Genomic DNA, 19318 nt, shown 5'->3' on the forward strand with positions numbered 1-19318 from the left:
CTCCAGAGCTCGCCGGGCTGGGCGCCTCCCAGGAAGGCGGAGAGGGGAGCGCCTGTTTACCCAGGAGGGCTGTGCTGATAGCACGTTCCTCGAGTTTACTTTGCTTTCCTTGAGTTTATTGTAAAGGGGTAAAGTTTTCGGGTCTGTCACGTGACCCTGACAGGTCCTGCCTATGGCGCGGCAGACCACCCACGCCGAGGGCCATGGAACTGCTTAATAGAAACAGGCTCGTAATTGTGAGTCCGCGCTGCACTCCGCCGAAAGCCTCCGGCGGCCCAGCGCGCGGGGGCTTTTACACTTTCCGTTCTTTTTGTGAAGACGGAGGAGGTGGAGAAGACGAAGACCAAGAGAAGAAAACCCCAACGAGGAAGACAAAGAGACCCTCGGGGACCAGGCTAGGGAAAGACGAAGGAGGACGGAGAGCAGACGGAGGAACGGCAGTCCAGAAAAGGGGGCACCGGGCAAAAAGGAATTGATGTGAAATACAAGCCCCGAGTCCTCGCCATCGGCACCGCGTTCTGGGCTGGGCTTGACGGCCCGCTATGGTGAGTGCAGCTGCTGCCGCCACCACCTCGCCCTGGCGCGGCGCGCGCCCTGGGGACGCGGTGCTGCGGGACCCGGCGCCCCGCGTGGCGGAAAGAGGGCCCAGCGGGCGGCGTGCCGGGTCCGATGGGCTGGGTGGGCTGCGCCTCGGGGCTGCAGTAGTCGCCCGGCATCTCCGCGCTCGCTCGCTGGTTTGCACGCTCCGGGCCCCCGCCCCCCCCCTCCCCCGACGCGGCCGGCCCCGTGGGGCGGGGAGGGGGCTGCTAGCGGTAGGCCGGGGAACGGCTTCTGGGGGAATTCTCACGGAGGGGGTCGCCTGGGATCCCATTTGCACGCTTGAAAGGGTCGCCACCTTGGCTTCCGCTCCTCAGCCTAGTGGTGGCTACGGAGTCGCCAGTGGAGGCAGAACTGGGATGGAAGGGCTAGTGGGAAGAGAGTGACAGCGTCTGGGGGAGGGCGCCGGCTCAGCGCGCGTGCATCCGGGCTAGTGCTGTGGTCTCAGGGGAGCTGGTGGAGACCTGCTAGAGAGCTGCTGGAGAAGATGGGCGCACGCTCTTGGAACGTGGGCCTGGACCCCAGGGCTAGGAAAGAGAGGCACCTTCCCAAAACCTGGATCTCAAGCATCGCTCTCTCCGCCGCCATTGGTGGGAAAAAGAGCCAGAGGAGCTTTTCAGAGTTCACGAAGGGGCCACGGGTAGGAGATGGGTATGTGCTGACTTTTTCACCCATAGAATCGGGTGTTCTGATGCCTGCCACTCTTTAAAGAGGAGGACCGCTAGACCTGTGCTAAGAGGGCTGAGAGACGCCCTGAGGTGGCTGGACTGACCCAAACTCCTTTAGACCTTGTGCTAACACTGGGTCCACAGGACCTCCTGTGCTATGTCTCCAGGCATTTAAGTTTATGTTTAAAATGACTCCTAGTGTGTGGATGATCATTAAGTCCAAAGTTTTCAGATCTCAATTTCTGTCTAAGAAAAACCATATGGATTGTTGTGAATGGAAGACACCCAGAGACCTCTACTTTCCTGGACTTGGGAGAGAAAAGCATCTTTTTCCCTTTCATCCTTCCTTCCTCTCTGGGGAGGGGAAATATATAAATAATAAAGACCCACATGGGTGGTTCTAAATATTTAATAATTGGATAACTGAGGTCTTGAACTACTACAATAGTCCCTTGTCAGTATTCTGTGTTCTCCTCCTCCTTCTTTTCCTCCTCCTCCTCCTTTTCCTCCTTCTCCTCCTCCTTCTTCTTCTTTATTATTATTTGAAGGGGTGGGGGCAGGGGTGGCTTCAGTAGTTCAACATGCAATTAATTGTCTCCACAAAGAAAGACAATGCTTTTTGTTATTATCCTTTGTTACTGTAACTTATTATTTCTGGGTGGCACCTCAGGATAAATTGTTGCCTCAGGTGCATCATGTACTCATGTTGTAAAACATGGAGCTTTCAATCGAGAATTTGTGTGTGTTCTAGTTGTCACCCAGCTTCCTTCCACAGACTGTAAAACACCTTTGAGTCCAAGATCTTTTTATATTAAAATGTTGATTCAAGGTAAACATCAATAGACCCATTCTCCCTTTGGGTATTACATTCATTTCAAACTCACCTAAGAAGTGTATCTAATTTCTGGTTACTCTAGTCATAATCTAACAAGGTATTTGAATGGGAGGTAGCACCATTTGAAACTATTTTGTGCTGAGAAAAAAAGGTTTTTTTTTTTTTTTACCAATTGCCTTCAACTTTCTACAGATAGAAAAACTGACAAGCCAAATCAATGTGCATTAAAATGTTTTCCCTTTTTACCCTTATTTCTCTTCTCTCTCTCTCTCCCTCTCTCTCTCTCTCTCTCTCTCTCTCTCTCTCTCACACACACACACACACACACACACACCTTTTATTTTCTCCCGCCTCTGCCACAGTGTATAAAGCCCTATTGAGACATGTAGGCGTGATGTGTAAACCGGATTAGCAGTATGAAAGAAAGACACACAATAAGCTGGAATTGTTTTACTTCCCTTTTATTTCTCATGCCTATATTTCTAATAAATTTGTTGCTCCAGCAGTAGGTCAAAGGGATCATGTTGCTCAGCTTCTAATTCATGCAAGACCCAATGGCAGAGATCACTGAAATGAATGGTGTGCCTTCTGCCAAATATAAGGCTTGATATAGATATATTACATGCAGAAATAGAGATGAGGCAAGAGAGAGATGCAGAAAGAAATGTTCAAAGCGTGTGTCTTTCCAAAATGTATTTCTATCCATTAGAGTAAAGTAATGTGGCTAAGAAGAAATTTAGACAAGGGAAGAAATCAATGTAAGAGTCCATGCTATGTTTTCTTTCAAGTTCATTGTAAGCTCTGAGCATTTTCTCTGCACTTGGTGACATTCCCAGCAAGAGAATACCAATAACTTCGGCATTATATAAAGTCTAATTCCTCTTTTCAAGCTAGTATTTGAACCTGGAGTAATAAATGTGAAGATTTCTGGGACCTTCTCAGGACATCTCCCCTCTGCCAGCTGTCCTCCACCCCTAGCTCACTATAAGCTCAAAAAATGCCAGTGCTCCTGGGTTTATGCTGTAGACCCCTCATTTACTCCTTTGTGGAATTGGGAGCAGCTTCCCATTAAAGGAGATCAGGGGTAATTAGCAGCATTATTTTGACAAGTTGGCTAGAGCTATTCCCTTTCCTCCAGTTCTGGGGAAGGGGATACAGGGGAGGAAACAGAAGGTGGATGGGAGAAAGGGAGGGGAGCCATGCTTACTGGTTTTACATTTTGTGGCTGCTGAATGTAGCCCCCCTTCACCCCATACCTTTTAGACTCATTTTCTACCATCACCTTTTAAGTAAACATAAAAACTGACAACGTGAAAACAATGCCATTCTTAGGGAGCCAAAAAGCGTGGTGTATGGTGGCGGTGGCATACCAGCTTGAGTTGAGTCAAGACTCAGCTCTTACAAAGGTGCCTACTTTGACCGCTCAGGCCCTGGCCAGTCCTGGGGTCTCCATCTATAAATAGAATATTACATCAGCACCCTCCCCCATTCCACTCCCTATTTCATTCTCTCAACAGGAATACTGTGGGACTTAATGTAATGTGTGCAATTTTTTGCATTTGTGGAGCAGTATTATAATTAGGAGACAAAATTATAATATCACCCAAGGGTCAAATTACTAGAATACACTTACACTTTTATCCATTTGTACTTGGCAAAAATGAGTTAAATTATATTTGATTTTAAAGATGCATTTGGTGAGAAACGAGCAGCCAGTGAAAAGATAAATCTCAATGTGGTTTCTCATTACTCCACCAAGTCTAGCTACCAAAATTGCTTATCACTGGAATGTCCAAACACAAAGGGCAGATGTTTTATTTCAGTCTCATGATTGGGATAATCAGATGTCATTTTTGAGATGTGTGTGGCATGGCTATGGATATTTGAAGTATTAGAGCAGAAAAAGAAGATATGAGTGAATAATATTTTAAGAGTTTAAGGAATCTGTTTTGAAAACGATAGATTCCAATAAAGTCTTGGATGGTGATGGGGAGACCAAATCGACAATTGATGCATTGAGAGGAACTTTACTTGGAAAGGGGAGTTTCCAAGTAACTGTTGCTCCAAAGAGGGCCAGCAGCTCCAGCTGGTTGAAAAGGTGCAGAGCTCTCACTTATTTGGTAACTCAGGAGGGGAGCCAGCAGACACCTTTGCAGGCCTGGCTCCTCCAGCTAGCCAGGGCTGGGGAATCCTCGTGGTTAGTTGAAGTTAACAAACCCAGTACGGCGCAGCAGTCCCCTGCACAGGGCATGCATATTAAAGGCGACAATGCTTACAAATGTAAATAAGGGCAGATTGGTTAGGAACAACATTATCGCTGGGAATGTCGCACTCGCATGCATCAGCAATGAGGCAAATTGGGGGCAGCCTCAGCCCTGACCACCCAAGTCGAGCAGGCTTTTACACTGGCTCCTCTTCCCTTTCTTAAAACGTTACAGAAACAAGGCCAATTAGATCCTCAAAGTAATTCATCTCTGTGTATGAAAGAAGCAGACCACAGGGAAAGCGGCGGGTGGGGGCTGGGGAGATTAAGATAGCGCTTGTTAGAGCCCAAGCTGGGGATTGAGTCTTGGAACGGATGGGTAGAATTTACAGGCCGGGACCATTGTCTGAGATGCTGAAAAGTTAACCTATCAAACAGCGGGTGAGGGGGCTCAGGGCGCTCAAAACCCCAGAGATCAGTGTTTAAAACGTTTAGGAATTAAGTCAAACTGAGGGAAATGAGACCGAATGCAAGACGCTTTGCCGTTGAAATGGTACACTGGCAGCTGCAGCGGGAAGGAGGATATGCAACTGCGTGTGAAGAGTAATGGGAACCGTGATGTGTATATAGCCTATAATTTCATTTTAGAATGCCACAAGCCAAGTACCTATACTAAAACTGCTGTAAATAAAAGATGGGCCGAAAAAAACTAATATTTGGGTCTAACACATTGCAAAGAAATTTGAAAAGACAAACATAGCAACCTTCTGGCTATATGGTTCCCTTGTCATACAGCACACCTCAAGTATAAAAACTGACATGGGAAACTAGGGGTACCACTTCCAAGTTTTTAAAGAAATCATTTTCAGCGATAAGCACAAAATGGTTTGACTTGAAACGTCTGCAGAACCATTCAGGAAAAAAAAAGCTAGACTATTAAATCACCATTCCTGTTTTTTGCTATTTATCAACCATATTAAAGAATTTTGCTCAAAGATTAAATTACTTGCTGTTACCGAGCCCAATTCTCCTGCGATCTTATTTGTCAATGCACGTAGTATCATTTTCATTGGACAGAGCTCGTCTTGCCTTTTAGGATTTTAACAGCACACAGTCACGTGCTCTCTCGGAGCTCGGAGTTTTAAATTTCCGCGCTGGCCGGGTACTCCAGTCCTCCTCCTGATCTCGTGAACACCCCAGACGCTTCTCTCTTTGTGTCTTTATTCTACAAGACACCCCACCCCGCCCGGGGTACCGCACACACTTCGCCGGTACCAGATTCAGGAGGCAGGGTCTCCCGGCGAGATCGCGAAGCAGAAAAAGCTAGAGGGAATGTGGCGAGGCTTGGTAGGGAGCAGAGATCCGGAGAGGAGAAAGCGGTGAAAAAGGAGAGAGAGGAAAGGGAGAGGGACAGAGGGGAGGGGAGACGGCGGAAAAGGAAGGAAGAGGGCGGGGAGGGCTGGCCGGCAGGCCCCCCACGGGAGCCGCGTGGGCCGACCTTGTGGCCGGCGGCAGCGCAGCAGCCCTTCTCCTGCCCCGGCCGGAGCCGCCGGGCGAGTGAATGGGAAAGGCCCGTGCGCTCAGCCATTGGCCGGCCGCGGGGAGACCGCGCCGGCATTGGACAACGTAAGGGGGCTGGACCGCCTTCAGGAATGTACTACGGCGCGTCCGGCACGTCCGTCCGCGCCCGCGGGGCGCGCGCCTCTCCCGGGTTCTTGGGAGGCAGCTCTAGAGTTGAGGAGCACGCCGGGCGCGAGCAAAGTGCGCTGACTTCCCTACCTGTTTGACCAGGGACACGCGGGCGTAGGGGGGCCCGGAGCTCGGGCGCGCGCGCTTCCAATAGGCCTCCCGGCCGCCGGGCGCGCGCCGCCGGGCCCTGGGTCACGTGGCCGGGTGGACTCCGCCCTCCCTCCTGCTCCTCCTCCTTTCTCTCCATCTGGGTTTCTTTCTTTCCTTTCTTTCTTCTTCTTTTTTTTTTTTCAATGAACATACACCGTGTGCATCTTAAAGCCACACGACTCTATTTCACGGCTACAGTCGGCTTCTTGCTGTCACGGATCCCTTTGCAGTTCAACAATGTTCTTAAAAAGAAAGAGCAAATACTAAAATGAGGCAGAATCGAGGGTTTGTGGGTCTGAACCCTATCTCTGGCAGGAAATTAACTTGCAAACGTAAGAAAAACAAATTCCACTTTCCAAAACATTATTTTTAAATAATAAGCGGTGCTATGTGTACAGTTTAATTTGACTCAGGCCCCAGGATCCACCTCCAAGAGTTGCGTGTTTTCTCTCTCAACGGGAAGCGAAGCCCCGGGACGTCTCCGTGACACCGGCCACAGCGTCCGGACAAGTCCTCGCAATCAGCCCACAATTTGTTTCGAATGAATCCAACATCAAACCCTTTATTCTCCCCTACGTCACGCTATTATTAAATATAACAGGATGTATACCAGTTTTTGAAAAGTTTATATAACAGACTTTAAATAAATAAGGACATCTGGTTAATTTTTAAAAAGAGGGCGTCCAAGTCCAAATAAAGTCAAAATAGTTAGGAAAAATTTTTCTTAAGGAAACAGTTCCTTTTCTCCGGGTTGTTAAAAGGATTCTGCTGTTTCTCTGTTACATATGACACATTAAAGATTCAAATAAAATGCCTCTGCCTCCATGAGAATGCTTTGGTGTCTGGATTCCACGTTTATAATACACGTCCTCCTTCAAACCAGGACTTTGTTGCCGTGGATTTTTTTTTTGTGGGGGTGTGGGGTAGGAATAGATTTTAACAGAGGGTTTCTTTTTCCAACGGCCTTACTTTCCTCTTTAACTTTCCATTTTGTTTATCTTAATGCTAGGCGTTGTTCACTGCGAGAACCTAAGTCTTCCCTTTAGTTATAAAAGAAAAAAGAGGAGGGGAAAAAAAAATCTGGCACGTACTGGAGCACTATCCACCACCCTGTCATTATTGGTGCAGGCCTGGGAATTCAAGCCGGACCTCCCAGTATTTGCTGTAGCTTGAGGCCAAGGTGCCTCTGAAAGGGTTTTCTTTGAGGAATTTCAGAAATTGTTTAAGCGCTTAAAAAAATATTACATTTCCCCCCGTGTCTATCGCGAAGCAAATGTTTGTGGGTGTTTGTGTGTGTGTGTGTGTGTGTGTGTGTGTGTGCGCGCGCGCGCGCGCGCTCAAAAGGCGCCTACAAAAAGAAGATACTGTTGAAAAGAAAAGGAATAAAAAAGAAAGGGAGGGGGGAACATTCCTTAATGGAAGTATTGCATGCGAGAAGGTTGGCGCTCTCGCAGGCTCCCCCCGAAGCCGGGGATGCACACACTGGGGTTGCCTACCTGGGTGGTCTCTCTACTTTGGTGAGCTGTTGCTAAGCAGCTAATAATAGTCATGTTTGCTGAGTAATTTCTGCCCTCCGTGAGCCAATCGCGTCGCAGAAACCCAAGCCATCTGACAGCCCCAGGGGCGGGAGCTCCAGCCTTTTTCTCTTTCGCTCGCTCTCTCCCCCTCCACCCCCTCCCCTCCTCCTCCTCTTTCTCCAAATGGAGAGAGTTCTTTTTTTTCTTCTTCCATCTCATCTATTGAATCAAGGAGCTGCTGCGGCCGCTGCCCGCTGCACACACACAGAGCGGAGTCCCCAGGTCCCGGGAGCGAAAGAGGCGCGCTGCACGGGGGCAGAATGGTCCAGCGGGTCGGTGAGGAACACAAGAAAGCAGAGTCCAGGATCGAGCAGCCACCGCGAACCCAGCAGCCAGAGCCCGAGCAGCAGCTTCAGGAGCCGCCACCGCCAGCAGCAGCTGCTGCGGGAGCATCGGCGGCGGCGGCTGCCCCGGCCCGGCAGCGCTGAGACACGCCGGGCACCCAGGGACGCTGCGGCGGCGACTTTGCGTTTGCCCTCCGCGACCGCTCGGGCTTCCCGGGAGGTGCCTAAGGAGCCAGCGAGGCCGGCAGGAGCGGCGGGGATTTGCTGGCGTTTTCTGCAGTGAAGGGGTCGCGGCGCGGGGCGGGGGGCAGGTAGGGGGAGTTGGGGACCGCGAGAAGCGCCGCGCGAGCGCTCGAAGGACAGGCTGGCTCCGCGAACCGGCTCTCGCCCTCCCGAGAACTGGATGTGGGCAGCGGCGGCCGTAGAGACCTCGGGACTCCCGCGCAATGTGGCAATGGAAGGCGCAGGGTCTGACTCCCCGGCAGCGGCCGCGGCTGCAGCGGCAGCAGCGCCCGCCGTGTGAGCAGCACCAGCGGCAGCAGAAGCACCAGGTCTGTCAACCAGAGCCCCAACCCGAACAGCCGGTGGCGAGCAGCGTCCTCGCGAGCCCAGCGCCGGGGCGAGCCAGGAGCCTGCAGCGGCGGCGGCGGCGGCAGCGCGCCGGGCGGCCCGGGAAGCCTTGGTTCCCGCGGCGGCGGCGGCGGCGGCAACATGGCCTCGGCTGGTAACACCGCGGAGCCCCAGGATCGTGGCGGCCGCGGCAGCTGCGGCGGAGCCTCCGGCCAGCCAGCGGGAGGCGGGAGGCGCAGACGGACCGGGGGTCTGCGCCGCCACGCCGCGCCGGACCGGGACTATCTGCACCGGCCCAGCTACTGTGACGCTGCCTTCGCTCTGGAGCAGATTTCCAAGGTGCATTTCAGACTCTTCTCCCCTCCCACTCTGTTTTCCCTCCTCTTCCTCTTGGGGATCGCGGGGGCCACACACACACACACACACACACACACACACACACACCCACCCCTCCAGGAAAAGAAACAGACAAGAGGGAATTGAAAGTTTCAAACCCTCCCTCCTCCGGTCCTGGGAGGAAAAGACTGTCTGAGGTCTGCAGGGGGTGGAGGGTGTGTGTGTGTGTCTGTGCATGTGCGCGCGCGCGCGCGTGTGTGTACACGCGCCCTCCCGGCGTGCCTTTTCCGGAGCACTGGAGAGCGGTCCACAGTGGACCACCTCCAGGGCAGCCTCAGCGAGGCACTGCCGGGCGCCCCCTGCCTTGGAGCCCCCTCCTCCCGCCCCCTGCCCCTATTTTCAGCCCAAACCCCTGTAATGCTGCCACATTTCTTCACCTCTTCGAGGGGGAGGCGGAGTACTGAGAGGCGGAGAGAAGGGGGGGGAGGGAGCCGAAATAAAGGTGGTTTCCTTTTTTGGCAGCCGGTTTTGCTTTTGTTAAGTATGAAATCTCTGCTCCCTTAAAAATTATCCTCGGAGGAGGGCATCTCCCCTCTTCTCTTCCAGTTTTTGGTCCACCTCTTCTCAGAGCCTGGGGGGAAAGGGAAAGTTGTAAACAAATTGCCACCTTAAATCCGCGGTCCGAGTCTGCGGAGCGGCCGGGCTCATTGTGTTTACGAGGCTCGCTGAAATGTGTGGAATCCGGAGAAGGCGAGCACCCAGACAGGGGCCTAACGGGGACGCGCCAGGGCCGGGAAAACGCCGCCGCCGGGAGCAGCCAGCGCCCAGTCGCGACACCCGCCCGCGCCGGCCTGGGCCCTTCCCCGGTGCACTCCGCAGCTTTTTACGTTTAACCAGAAGGGAAGGGAGAGGAGGGAAAAAATCCATGTGGCTGCCCTCTTCCGATCACAGATATTGTCGTAAGTTGCAGATGGCTGTCCCGCTTCCTAGTTCAGCTCACAGAGCATCTCCCAACGCTTTGAAAAGGCGTCCCGAGTGAGTCCGTGGGCCGCGCTCACCACGTAGATCCCCTTACTACCACGCCGGGCAGGGGTCAGAATAAGGGATCCCGCACGACATTGTTCCCCGAGAGCGCTAACCCCCCGCAGCCCGTCCTCGTAGGAGAACCCCAAGAAAGGTGAAGGGCGGGGCAGGATTCGCGCGGAAGGGAACCGAGCCGTGCTGGTTCTTAAATGTTGGGCTCCTTCGCAGAGGTTACGCAGCCCCTCCCCTACCAGGTCCGGCGAGACTGTTGCCTGTTGAGTGATTTCTCTCGTCTCTGCCTCAGCTTCCCTTCCCCTAGTAGCCACCCCCCTCCCCGACCCCCGCACACCCCTCGTCGCACTCGGGGGTGCTACGCAGGCCACGTGTGGGGGCGCCCCTGCTGTAGTGTGGTTTAACTCCCTTGCGGCAGCCGGACTTTGATTTATGCCCGACTCCCCGCCTCCCCCCCCCCACGCTGCTCGCGTTCTCTCGTGCGGGCGGGGGTTCCAACCTCGCCGACATCCCCCACGGCTTTCGCCGGATCCGCTGGCGGGTGCGCGCAAGCGGGCGTGGGCGCGCGTGCCGCGACTCCCCAGCGCTCACCACTCCTCCTTTCTGCTTCGTCCTCAGGGGAAAGCTACTGGCCGGAAAGCGCCGCTGTGGCTGAGAGCGAAGTTTCAGAGACTCTTATTTAAACTGGGTTGTTACATTCAAAAAAACTGCGGCAAATTCTTGGTTGTGGGCCTCCTCATATTTGGGGCCTTCGCTGTGGGATTAAAGGCAGCTAATCTGGAGACCAACGTGGAAGAGCTGTGGGTGGAAGGTAAGAGACCGAGCGCCCGGCCCCGCGCCCTCCTGTCCCCCGCCCAGGACCCCTTCCCTTCCTCCCAATTGATAAAGATATTTGCCAGCATACACCTAGAGCATTTCAGTGGCGAGCGAAACCCCTTGCCCGCTCCAGGGAATTGTTTATTGTTTGGGCGCCTGGCCGGGAGCCAGGCCTGCCAGACCCGGAGCCAGGCCCGCCTGACAAAGGCCGCGCTGTAATCTACTCGGGGCGCCGCGCAGTGCTAGGTGTTGTGGGAGAGCGCGGCGGGGGCGCGCCGGCGGGGGCGCGGGGGCCCCTCCGCGGGACGGACCACTGCGCCGCCGGGGGCCGCGAGGCCTGCAGTCGCTGCTGCTGCCCACCTCCGCCGCGCCCCGCGAGGCATCAGGAGGCAGGCTTCTCCGCTCCTGGCTCTGGTCCTTGGCTTCTGTCCTCCCCACCACCCCACCCACCAAGTCCAAAGAGAAAGGGGGGGGCACCGAGAAAGGCCACCCCTCCGGCTCGATGGAGTGTGCGCGCCCCCGGCGGCTGCGGCCGCAGCAGCCGCTCTGGGGAGGGTGGGGGGCGGGAGCTGCGCGGGCCTGCGGAGGCGGCGGCGTGTGTGGTCCTGTTTTTGGACAGCTTTCAGCTCTGGGGGAAAAAAACATTTGTCTCAAGGTACAAAAAAAAAAAAAAAAAAAAATCGAGGAGGTAGGGGGAAGGAGTTGGAAAAAACCCCTGTAAAGCACAGAGTGGAACGCATGTTCGCGAAGTAGATTAATGTTTCCTCGGGGGTGGAGCTTTTAAAATGGAATTATTCTAAGGGGAAGGCTGCGTTTTACAGGCTGAAAGAAATGTGTTCTAAGAACTCGGGTTTGGAGCGGGGGCCACAGCAGCTCTCCAAGGGGTTCTGCCAGTCTTTTAACTGCATTCCTCAGTTGGGGGCTGGGGGTGGGGGGGCGCTTGAAGCCTTTTTAAGCAGTTGTAAATTTAAAATAGACTCCCTCTCTTCCCCATCAAAACATTTTACATTCTTTTGGTGATACAGATTTTTTGTTTTCTGTTGGTTGTTTTTTAGTTCTTTTTAGAAAGTGACAAAAATTGCTATTTGGAAACATTTTAACCCCTAAACACAGCCTTGGCTCTCTCACAATGGGATGGGAGGGAGGGATTGAGGTAATTATGTAGATATTTCAAACCAGAATATGTGGAGCATTCCTAGTGAAATCTATCTAAAGCAAAATTTGGAAGCCTGAGTTAAATGCATAATTGCTCCTTTTCATAATGCTGTTGGAAAACTAACCTTTAGAGAATATTTTGTTAATTTTGCCTTGTTTGCAAAGAGATTCAGCCTTCAGTGATTTGCAAGCGTATGGTGAAGTCTTTAGTTAAGAAGTGACAATTAAAATAATAGTCCAAATAATTAAGACCAGAAAACATTCTTGCCTTAAGTAGCTTGGTAATTGATACAAAAGTGTTATTTGGATTGAATCCATCGGGTAATTTATCTCAGTGCAACACTTCATTGTCATTGGTAGATAAAAGAAGGGTTTTATTGACCATCTATAATGTTCTAGCAACAAGTTTACTGAGTACCTGTAATATCCATAGCACTGTGCTAGGCATTGTCAGGGACACTGAAGCATGTGAAACACTCCTGAGCACAAATTCATGGCTTTAAAACTACCGAAGTAGTAGTTTTAGTAGGGTGGTGAAAGTTAAATTGGGGCAGGGGGAGGGGAGAGAGAAAGGAGGAAGAAGAGACTCGATGCAGTAGCTCAGAAAAGTGTCAGGCAAAGGCCCAAACTCAGCGGACAGTTGGCAGTGGGGACCCCTTTGGGGAAGGGGGAATAGGCGGGCCCTCGACAGCAGGGCTGTAGTTTGAATGTGGGATTGGCTAGACTGTGGGACCTATCATATGTTCTAGGACAGAGCAAGGGATGTAATGAGCAGAGGGACCCCCAGCTCTGTCCACATGTTCACTTTCCACCATGTGAGCCAAAAAGTGAGTTGGTCATTGGTGACAAAAGATTGTTTTTTGTTGTTTTGAGGAAGACTTTTAGGTAGACCTTTAAATAGGTTTAAAGAGAAGTAATGTAACTTTATTTTAACATTGTGTATTTCTAGAAGCAACTATGTTTCTGCATTAAGCAATACATTTTAGTTCCTCCAAGGAGGAGTAACTGCTAAGTAGGGTCTCACCAGGTTCCACCTTAGTCAGAGAGTGTTAGGGGCTGACATCTGAGATGAGACTCATTTTACCTACTTTTGGCTTCTAAGCTGTTTTCCCTTACCTTTCTGTTTTGATTTCTTGTGGCTCACTAGTTTTTCAGCCAAATATTATCTACTCAATACTATCACCTGTTGAGTAACTACCTTTACCATTTATTATTATCATATGCCTTACAACTCAATAAAATAGCTACTGTTATTATCTTTATATTTGTAACATGATAGCTTGTGTAATATTTTTATATATAGTAACTCTATTATTGTCTTCTTTATATGAGAAACTGTGGATCCTCCATGTCAACATGTTCACTTTGCCTACTAATGACTTAAGTCAGTGATTTTCAACCTTTTTCATCTAATGGTACACATACGAAAATTCTGCAGCACACCAAAAAATATATCTTTTGCCAATCTGACAAAAAATAGGTATAATTTTGATTTACAAAAAAATAATAATTGTAATTACCTACTCTTTTTGCTCCAAAGTGACATTTTAAAAAATCATGTGCCCATACTTGTAGTACAATATATAAGGATTTCTGGCACCAAGAACTAACCAGTCAGATGTGATCTTATTATGCGACATGACCAATAAGATGCAACTGTTATATAACCTATATATTTATGGTTTAAGACAGGCCATTCACACCAACAGCTATTGCTGTGTTGTCTGTTGTCTTTTTTTTTTATTTGACAATCTAAGGGAGAAGAAGAGGTCAGTGCCCCTGACTAAATAGTCAAGAATTGCATGTTTTAAAAATTCTTATGGCACACAGGTTGAAAATCGTTGATTTATGTCAGCTTGGTCTCCTGCTGCCTTGACCTCAGTTTGTCGTCCAGTCACTCATTCCCTGTGTGCTGTGATTTTTCCCTATAGAAGAAGCAACAGTTTGATAAATGCAAGTAAACTCAACCAGAGAGGCCACCATACCATTTTATAATTTTAATTTAAATTCAAAGTAGAGGTCTTGTTTATGATGCAGTGAGCATACTATTCATGTCGGCAGTAAGTAGCTTGAGCATTTGCTTTCAGGAATAAGAATTCTCTGCTGTCTTATACTGTGTTAGAGTAAAATGAGTAGCAAACTCAGAATTTAGGTTAATTTTGAAGTTTAATCTCTTAAATTCCTTATCACTATCAGCAAAGTAGTCTTATTAGATGGTTTTTTCTTAATAGGGACTGTAAATGTTCTAGGTACAAACAGGGTACTTGCTACTGCACTAAATAAACCAAGTGGTAGAGGTAGCATGTTTTCCCTAGTTAAAAAGCAACAGAAGAAAGGAAAGCATAAGAGATTTTACAGGGAGAGGAATGCTGAGGGAGTTTGGAAAATGCTATTTTTCTGTGTACTTAAAATTCCGTGTATACATACACAGATGTATACATACCCACAAGGAACTGGAGATATGTATATGTCTACATGCATGTATATGTACAGGGGTGGGCAAAAGTAGGTTATCCATATGGAAAAAGACATGCAGGTTATAATTATTACAGTAGCTTTCTTAACTCAAAAGAATGTCACACTGCCACAGTACACTTTTATACAAATCTTATAAGTGCTCAAGTTGCTGGACTTCATTATTTACACATTCTTGTAAGTCTTTAAAAATCAATAAACCTGAATTTCAGTGACCTGCTTGAGTTAGCTTCCTGAGGTAGTTGAATTCACACTTACTTTTGCCCACTGCTGTAGACAGATAGATAATAGATAGATAGATAGATAGATAGACAGACAGACAGGCAGATAGGTGGATAACTAGATCTCCACTTGCTGTTGTTTATGTATATACATAGACTAACTATATGCATCCTATCTGCCAAAATATTATCTTTTTAATATAACCATCAAATTAAAGGTATTCTTTGATTTAACTTTAATGCTTTAACATGCTACAGTATGCTGACCAATATAAGCTTGATAAGGAGGATAGTCTCATTTTTTTATGGCATTGATGATAAGAATTTTTTTATTCCATTGTTAAAATGTTCAGTGATTGACTAATATACATTAGATGTCATCTTGAGTCTTAGGTGAAGTAAAAAATGTCAAATGTAGCTCACTTGCAATTGGAGCCCTGAAGTTTGGTAAAAGAGTGATGCCGTGGACATCTGCTGTTACCAAAACATGTACCAGCACTGGCAAGGTCAGGGACAGACTAATTGTTATTTCAAAGTAAAAATATTCATTCAGCACATATTCTCAGTGCCTGCTCTGTCCCAAGCACCACACAAAGCTCCAGAGAGACCGTGAAAGACCACAACCCCTGCCCTCAGGGTGCCTCCACCCAGCAGACATACAGACCAATGACAGGACAGCCCCAAGGAAAGCTGGGGCAGTGGCGGGGGGGTGTGGAATGGCTAAGCCAAGCACAGGCACTGGAGGGTTGGGGGTCACGGGCATTGTAGGCTGAAGGAACATCAGGAGCAAAGCCTCAGAGGACAGGGGTGTGACCCCCAAGAGAACTCCCAGTGCTTGCTTTTGGTGGGAACATCAAGTTTGAGGTGAGAGCCTGACTTATTAAGGCTTGAAGGCCCAGCCGCATGACAGGTCTCCAATGTGTAGGGCTTTGTTGGGGGGCTGCCAGCTCTCTCTCTCTCTTTTTTTTTTAAGCCAAGCTATGCCTGTCTCATGATTTACCACCAGCGTTTCTGCCCTCTGGTGCCCTCCTGGTACCAGAGTGCTTTGCCTGGACCTCATCTTTCCCGGCACAGAAAAGAAATACTTTCTTTTGGGTCTTGCCCATTTCTCTGTTGGCTTTCGTTTTTGCTTAGCAATTTTATCTTCCTATCTCCCTTAATATCTAGCCCCCTCACACTCCAGCCTCTCTTAGACACAAGTTGTCACACTGTCCCAGTGACAGAATGTTCATTTATATCTTGGAGCTTTTTGTTTTTTCCTCAAAGCTTGCCCAGCCCTGGCCTTCTGCAAAAGGAAACCGTCTTGAAATGAGTCCATATTGCCTTGTGTTTGTTTATTAGCATCTCTGGAGGTCAGCATGAAGAGAGGAGGGTGTCAAGGAAGGAGCAACTCTGATGTTTTTTAAAAAGTGAAATAGAATTTTTAAAAAATACCCGCTTGAGGTTTATAAGAGTCTCTCAAGCCCTCAGTGTTCTTGGCAGTGGTAGGAGATAACTGACCTTCACCCTATTTTCTGCTTAGAGCAAGTTTTCTCACTATTGATATTCTGGGCTGTGTAATTCTCTCTTATAGGGCTGTCCTGCACATTGCAGAATGTTTAACAGCACCCCTGGCCCCCACCCACTAGATGCCAGTAGCATCCTCTTAGTTGTGATAACCAAAATTGTTTCTAGTCATTGCCAAATGTGGGTGTGTGTGGAGTGGTGATAATTCACAAATTGCTCCAATTTAGAACCATCGGTTTAGAAGATAGATTCCGATTGGAAGACCCCATGCAGTGCAGATGGAAGGCTTTTATTATGATAGAGTTGTGACTGCAAATGCATTGCCTTGAATGCAAAAGTTTTATTTTTTTTTTAATTTATATACTTATTTTTAGACACAGGGGAAGGGAAGGAGAAAGAGAGGGAGAGAAACATCAATGTATGGTTGCCTCTTGCCCACCACCTACTGGGGACCTGGCCTGCAACCCAGGCATGTGCTGTGACTGGGAATTGAACCAGTGACTCTTTGGTTCGAAGGCCTGTGCTCAGTCCACTGAGCCACACCAGCCAGAGCCAAAAGTTTTGTTCTTTAAGGTAATTCGTTCAATCCCATATTCACTGACCCAGTAACTAATTTTTTATATTACTAATTTAAATTTTTGGTTTTTCTTAAAATTACATTAAAAATCAAATAAACATCATGGCACATTGAGAGGGGGCAGGCCATGGAAGAAAGAAAAAAAACTTTACTTTTTCCTCAGGTGATTTAATTTTACCAGATAGACTTTGTTGCATTTTAGTTACAATAGGCTAAAGGTTTTTAGCATAAAGGAGACTTTGCAAAAAAACAATAAAAGACACCACTGGACTTTGTTCGTATTGAAATAACGCCTTTGGAAGTCCACAAAGCTCTTTGGTGGTCTAGCTCTCCAGATGCTCCTGTCCCAAACCACTTTTCCCCAGGTGAGCTTACACAGCACAGCCAAAGGGACTGAGGCATGTCAGTCAGGAAAAGGTGGGATGGGTTTTGGTTTCACTGCCCTTTCCAAGGTTAATACCCAGTTTCTGTTCTCTGGGGCTGTCAGTTTTGGTGAATTACACAAGGAACAAAAAGGCAAGGCAGTGCAGCTCCTTTCTTTTCCTTGGTTCCCTCTGTACTTTCAAAAATTAAGAATGTGTTCCTTTGATGGGTATTGATCAAGTTCCAATAGCATGCACTCATGTACTGGTAGAAGGAGTTGTGGTATTTCTTTTGTATTTGGGAAAAAATGATTAAAACAGTAATTGCTTTAAAAATATCAAATAGCTTCAGGTGCCTTCGCCCCAAGGCAGCTGACCCTGTGAGTGCTCCCTGTCTCTCTGCTGCCCGCCATTCATAACCTCCAAGTTTAGAAGCCACATTGGGTGATGGGGTGTTTCAGATGCACACAGCACCACTGGGAGGCCCCAGAAGATGACAGCTTCCAGATGTACGAACTGCGGGATCCGTTTGTTTGGATTATGTGCCACAGCTGATGGTGAGATTAACGCTGGCTGGACAAGCTATGGGAGATTTGTCTGGTTTCCACAATGCCATGTTTATATTTCATTGGGATTTCTCCTTCAAAGCTGACCTCTCCATGACCCCAGAGCTCTGTCCACTCAGGCTGAGCTGTAACTTGTCCACCCTTCTTCTTGTGTTGTGGGGGTTATCAGTTCTCCAGCAGAAGGGGCTGCTTCTGTGGCTACCCCCACTTTGTCCCTGCCAGCTGTCTGCTCAGAGGCAGGGTGAGTGTGTGGGTTTGTGTGTGTGAGAGATTTCAAAAGGTTTTTTGGCTTTTAAAGCAAGTATGGAAATATCTTTAAATTATTTTTAAAAGGACCAGATTTTAATAGAGGACACTTTTCAGAAATAAAGTATTTTAACTCAGCATTATTTTGACAGTATTTTGAAAAAAAAATGTTGAAGAAGTCCCAGCTCTGTATGATATCCCTAAATAATCATCATGCCCATGTGATTTTATTACTATCATGTCATCTCCTTTGCCCCTCACTGGCTCCTAGAACCCCCTCTGCTTCCTGCCTTCTTCCTTATTCCACGCCCTCTATCCCTTTGTGCATCTTCACCTCTCTCCTCCCTTCTACCCACCTGTTTTTAAACTGCCCAACTCATTTCCTCCCAGTAGATTTCTGGAGTGACTAGTGTAAAATCTGAAATGGTAGAAAAGCTGGTAGATCACAAACTGACAGGGAATGATGTATTATTTTGAACCTACTCAATGCAGAGCTACCATCTGCATCTTTGTGGTTCTTACATTGGTGAAGGTTGGTTCTAAAACCCCATAGTCTTTGATGGGCTCCTGTAAGCATATGTGCTTCCTCTATTGGGCACATGTCTCTTTTGGAGAGACATAACATTTTTATGAAATTTTGCAGTAAATTTAGAATCTGCTGGCAAGTGGAGTGTGAAATAAGTCTTGGTCCCCTGTGGTTTATATGTCCTATGAAACATGGAAGAACTGGGCCCCCTGTGGCAGTTCTGAGATGGTGACTGAAATGTAAACACAACGTTCTGACCCAGGTCGACCACTTCAGGCTTTCCTGGATGGCACTGACACCAAAGCCACAGGGAACCTGGAGCATGGACAGAGATGAAAGAGGACAGATTTCCATATCCTAATTTTGGCTGACTCCACAGCATTAGATAGTCCATCCACGTGAAGTCCTAGAGGGCAGAGGGTTTGCTCATGAAGGTACTTCTGGCAAGCAGCTCAGAAAGAGGAAGCTCCTTGGTGTTTTGTTTTGTTTTGTTTTGTTTTGTTTTGTTTTTCCCTTGTTGAAAACCTACCTTGACTGTACACAGATATTACTAGGGTTATCAAAATAGAAATACTCGCCCTGGCTGACATAGCTCAGTGGATTGAGCTCAGGCTGCGAACCAAAGTGTCACAGGTTCAATTCCCAGTCAGGGTATATGCCTGGGTTGCAGGCCATGGCCACCAGCAACCACACATTGATGTTTCTCTCCCTCCCTCCCTCCCTCTCTCTCCCTCTCTCTCTCTCTCTCTCTCTCTCTCTCTCTCTCTCTCTCTCTCTCTCCTTCCCTTCCCTCTCTAAAAATAAATAAATAAAATCTTAAAAAAATAGAAATACTTTATTTACTGGTTCTTTGCTTCCAAACTCTGAAATTGGGTACTTTATGGTAATACTAGATTTTTTTTCCTCGTAAATTGGATTTAGGGT

General features: G+C 48.4%; 1 protein-coding gene across 5 annotated transcripts in view; it reads left to right on the forward strand.

Annotated features, from left to right (window-relative positions):
- Positions 1–522: 522 nt before the first annotated feature.
- The window catches only part of PTCH1 (patched 1), a 69339-nt gene continuing 50543 nt past the window's right edge, over positions 523–19318 (forward strand). For 2 of the 5 annotated variants that reach the window (XM_045839794.1, XM_045839795.1), the window contains exons 1-2: positions 8582–8912; positions 10563–10755. In XM_045839794.1, coding sequence (XP_045695750.1) covers positions 8715–8912; positions 10563–10755 — 391 coding nt within the window. In that variant the 5' untranslated portion in view covers positions 8582–8714. Of the gene's footprint in view, positions 546–8581; positions 8913–9667; positions 9869–10562; positions 10756–11330; positions 11416–19318 lie in introns of those variants that run through there. The other 3 variants (XM_045839796.1, XM_045839797.1, XM_045839798.1) reach the window with 3 other exon arrangements.

This window comes from Phyllostomus hastatus, unplaced genomic scaffold, assembly GCF_019186645.2.
Source record: "Phyllostomus hastatus isolate PE091 unplaced genomic scaffold, TTU_PhHast_1.1 phas_contig_312, whole genome shotgun sequence".
Lineage (NCBI taxonomy): Eukaryota > Metazoa > Chordata > Mammalia > Chiroptera > Phyllostomidae > Phyllostomus > Phyllostomus hastatus.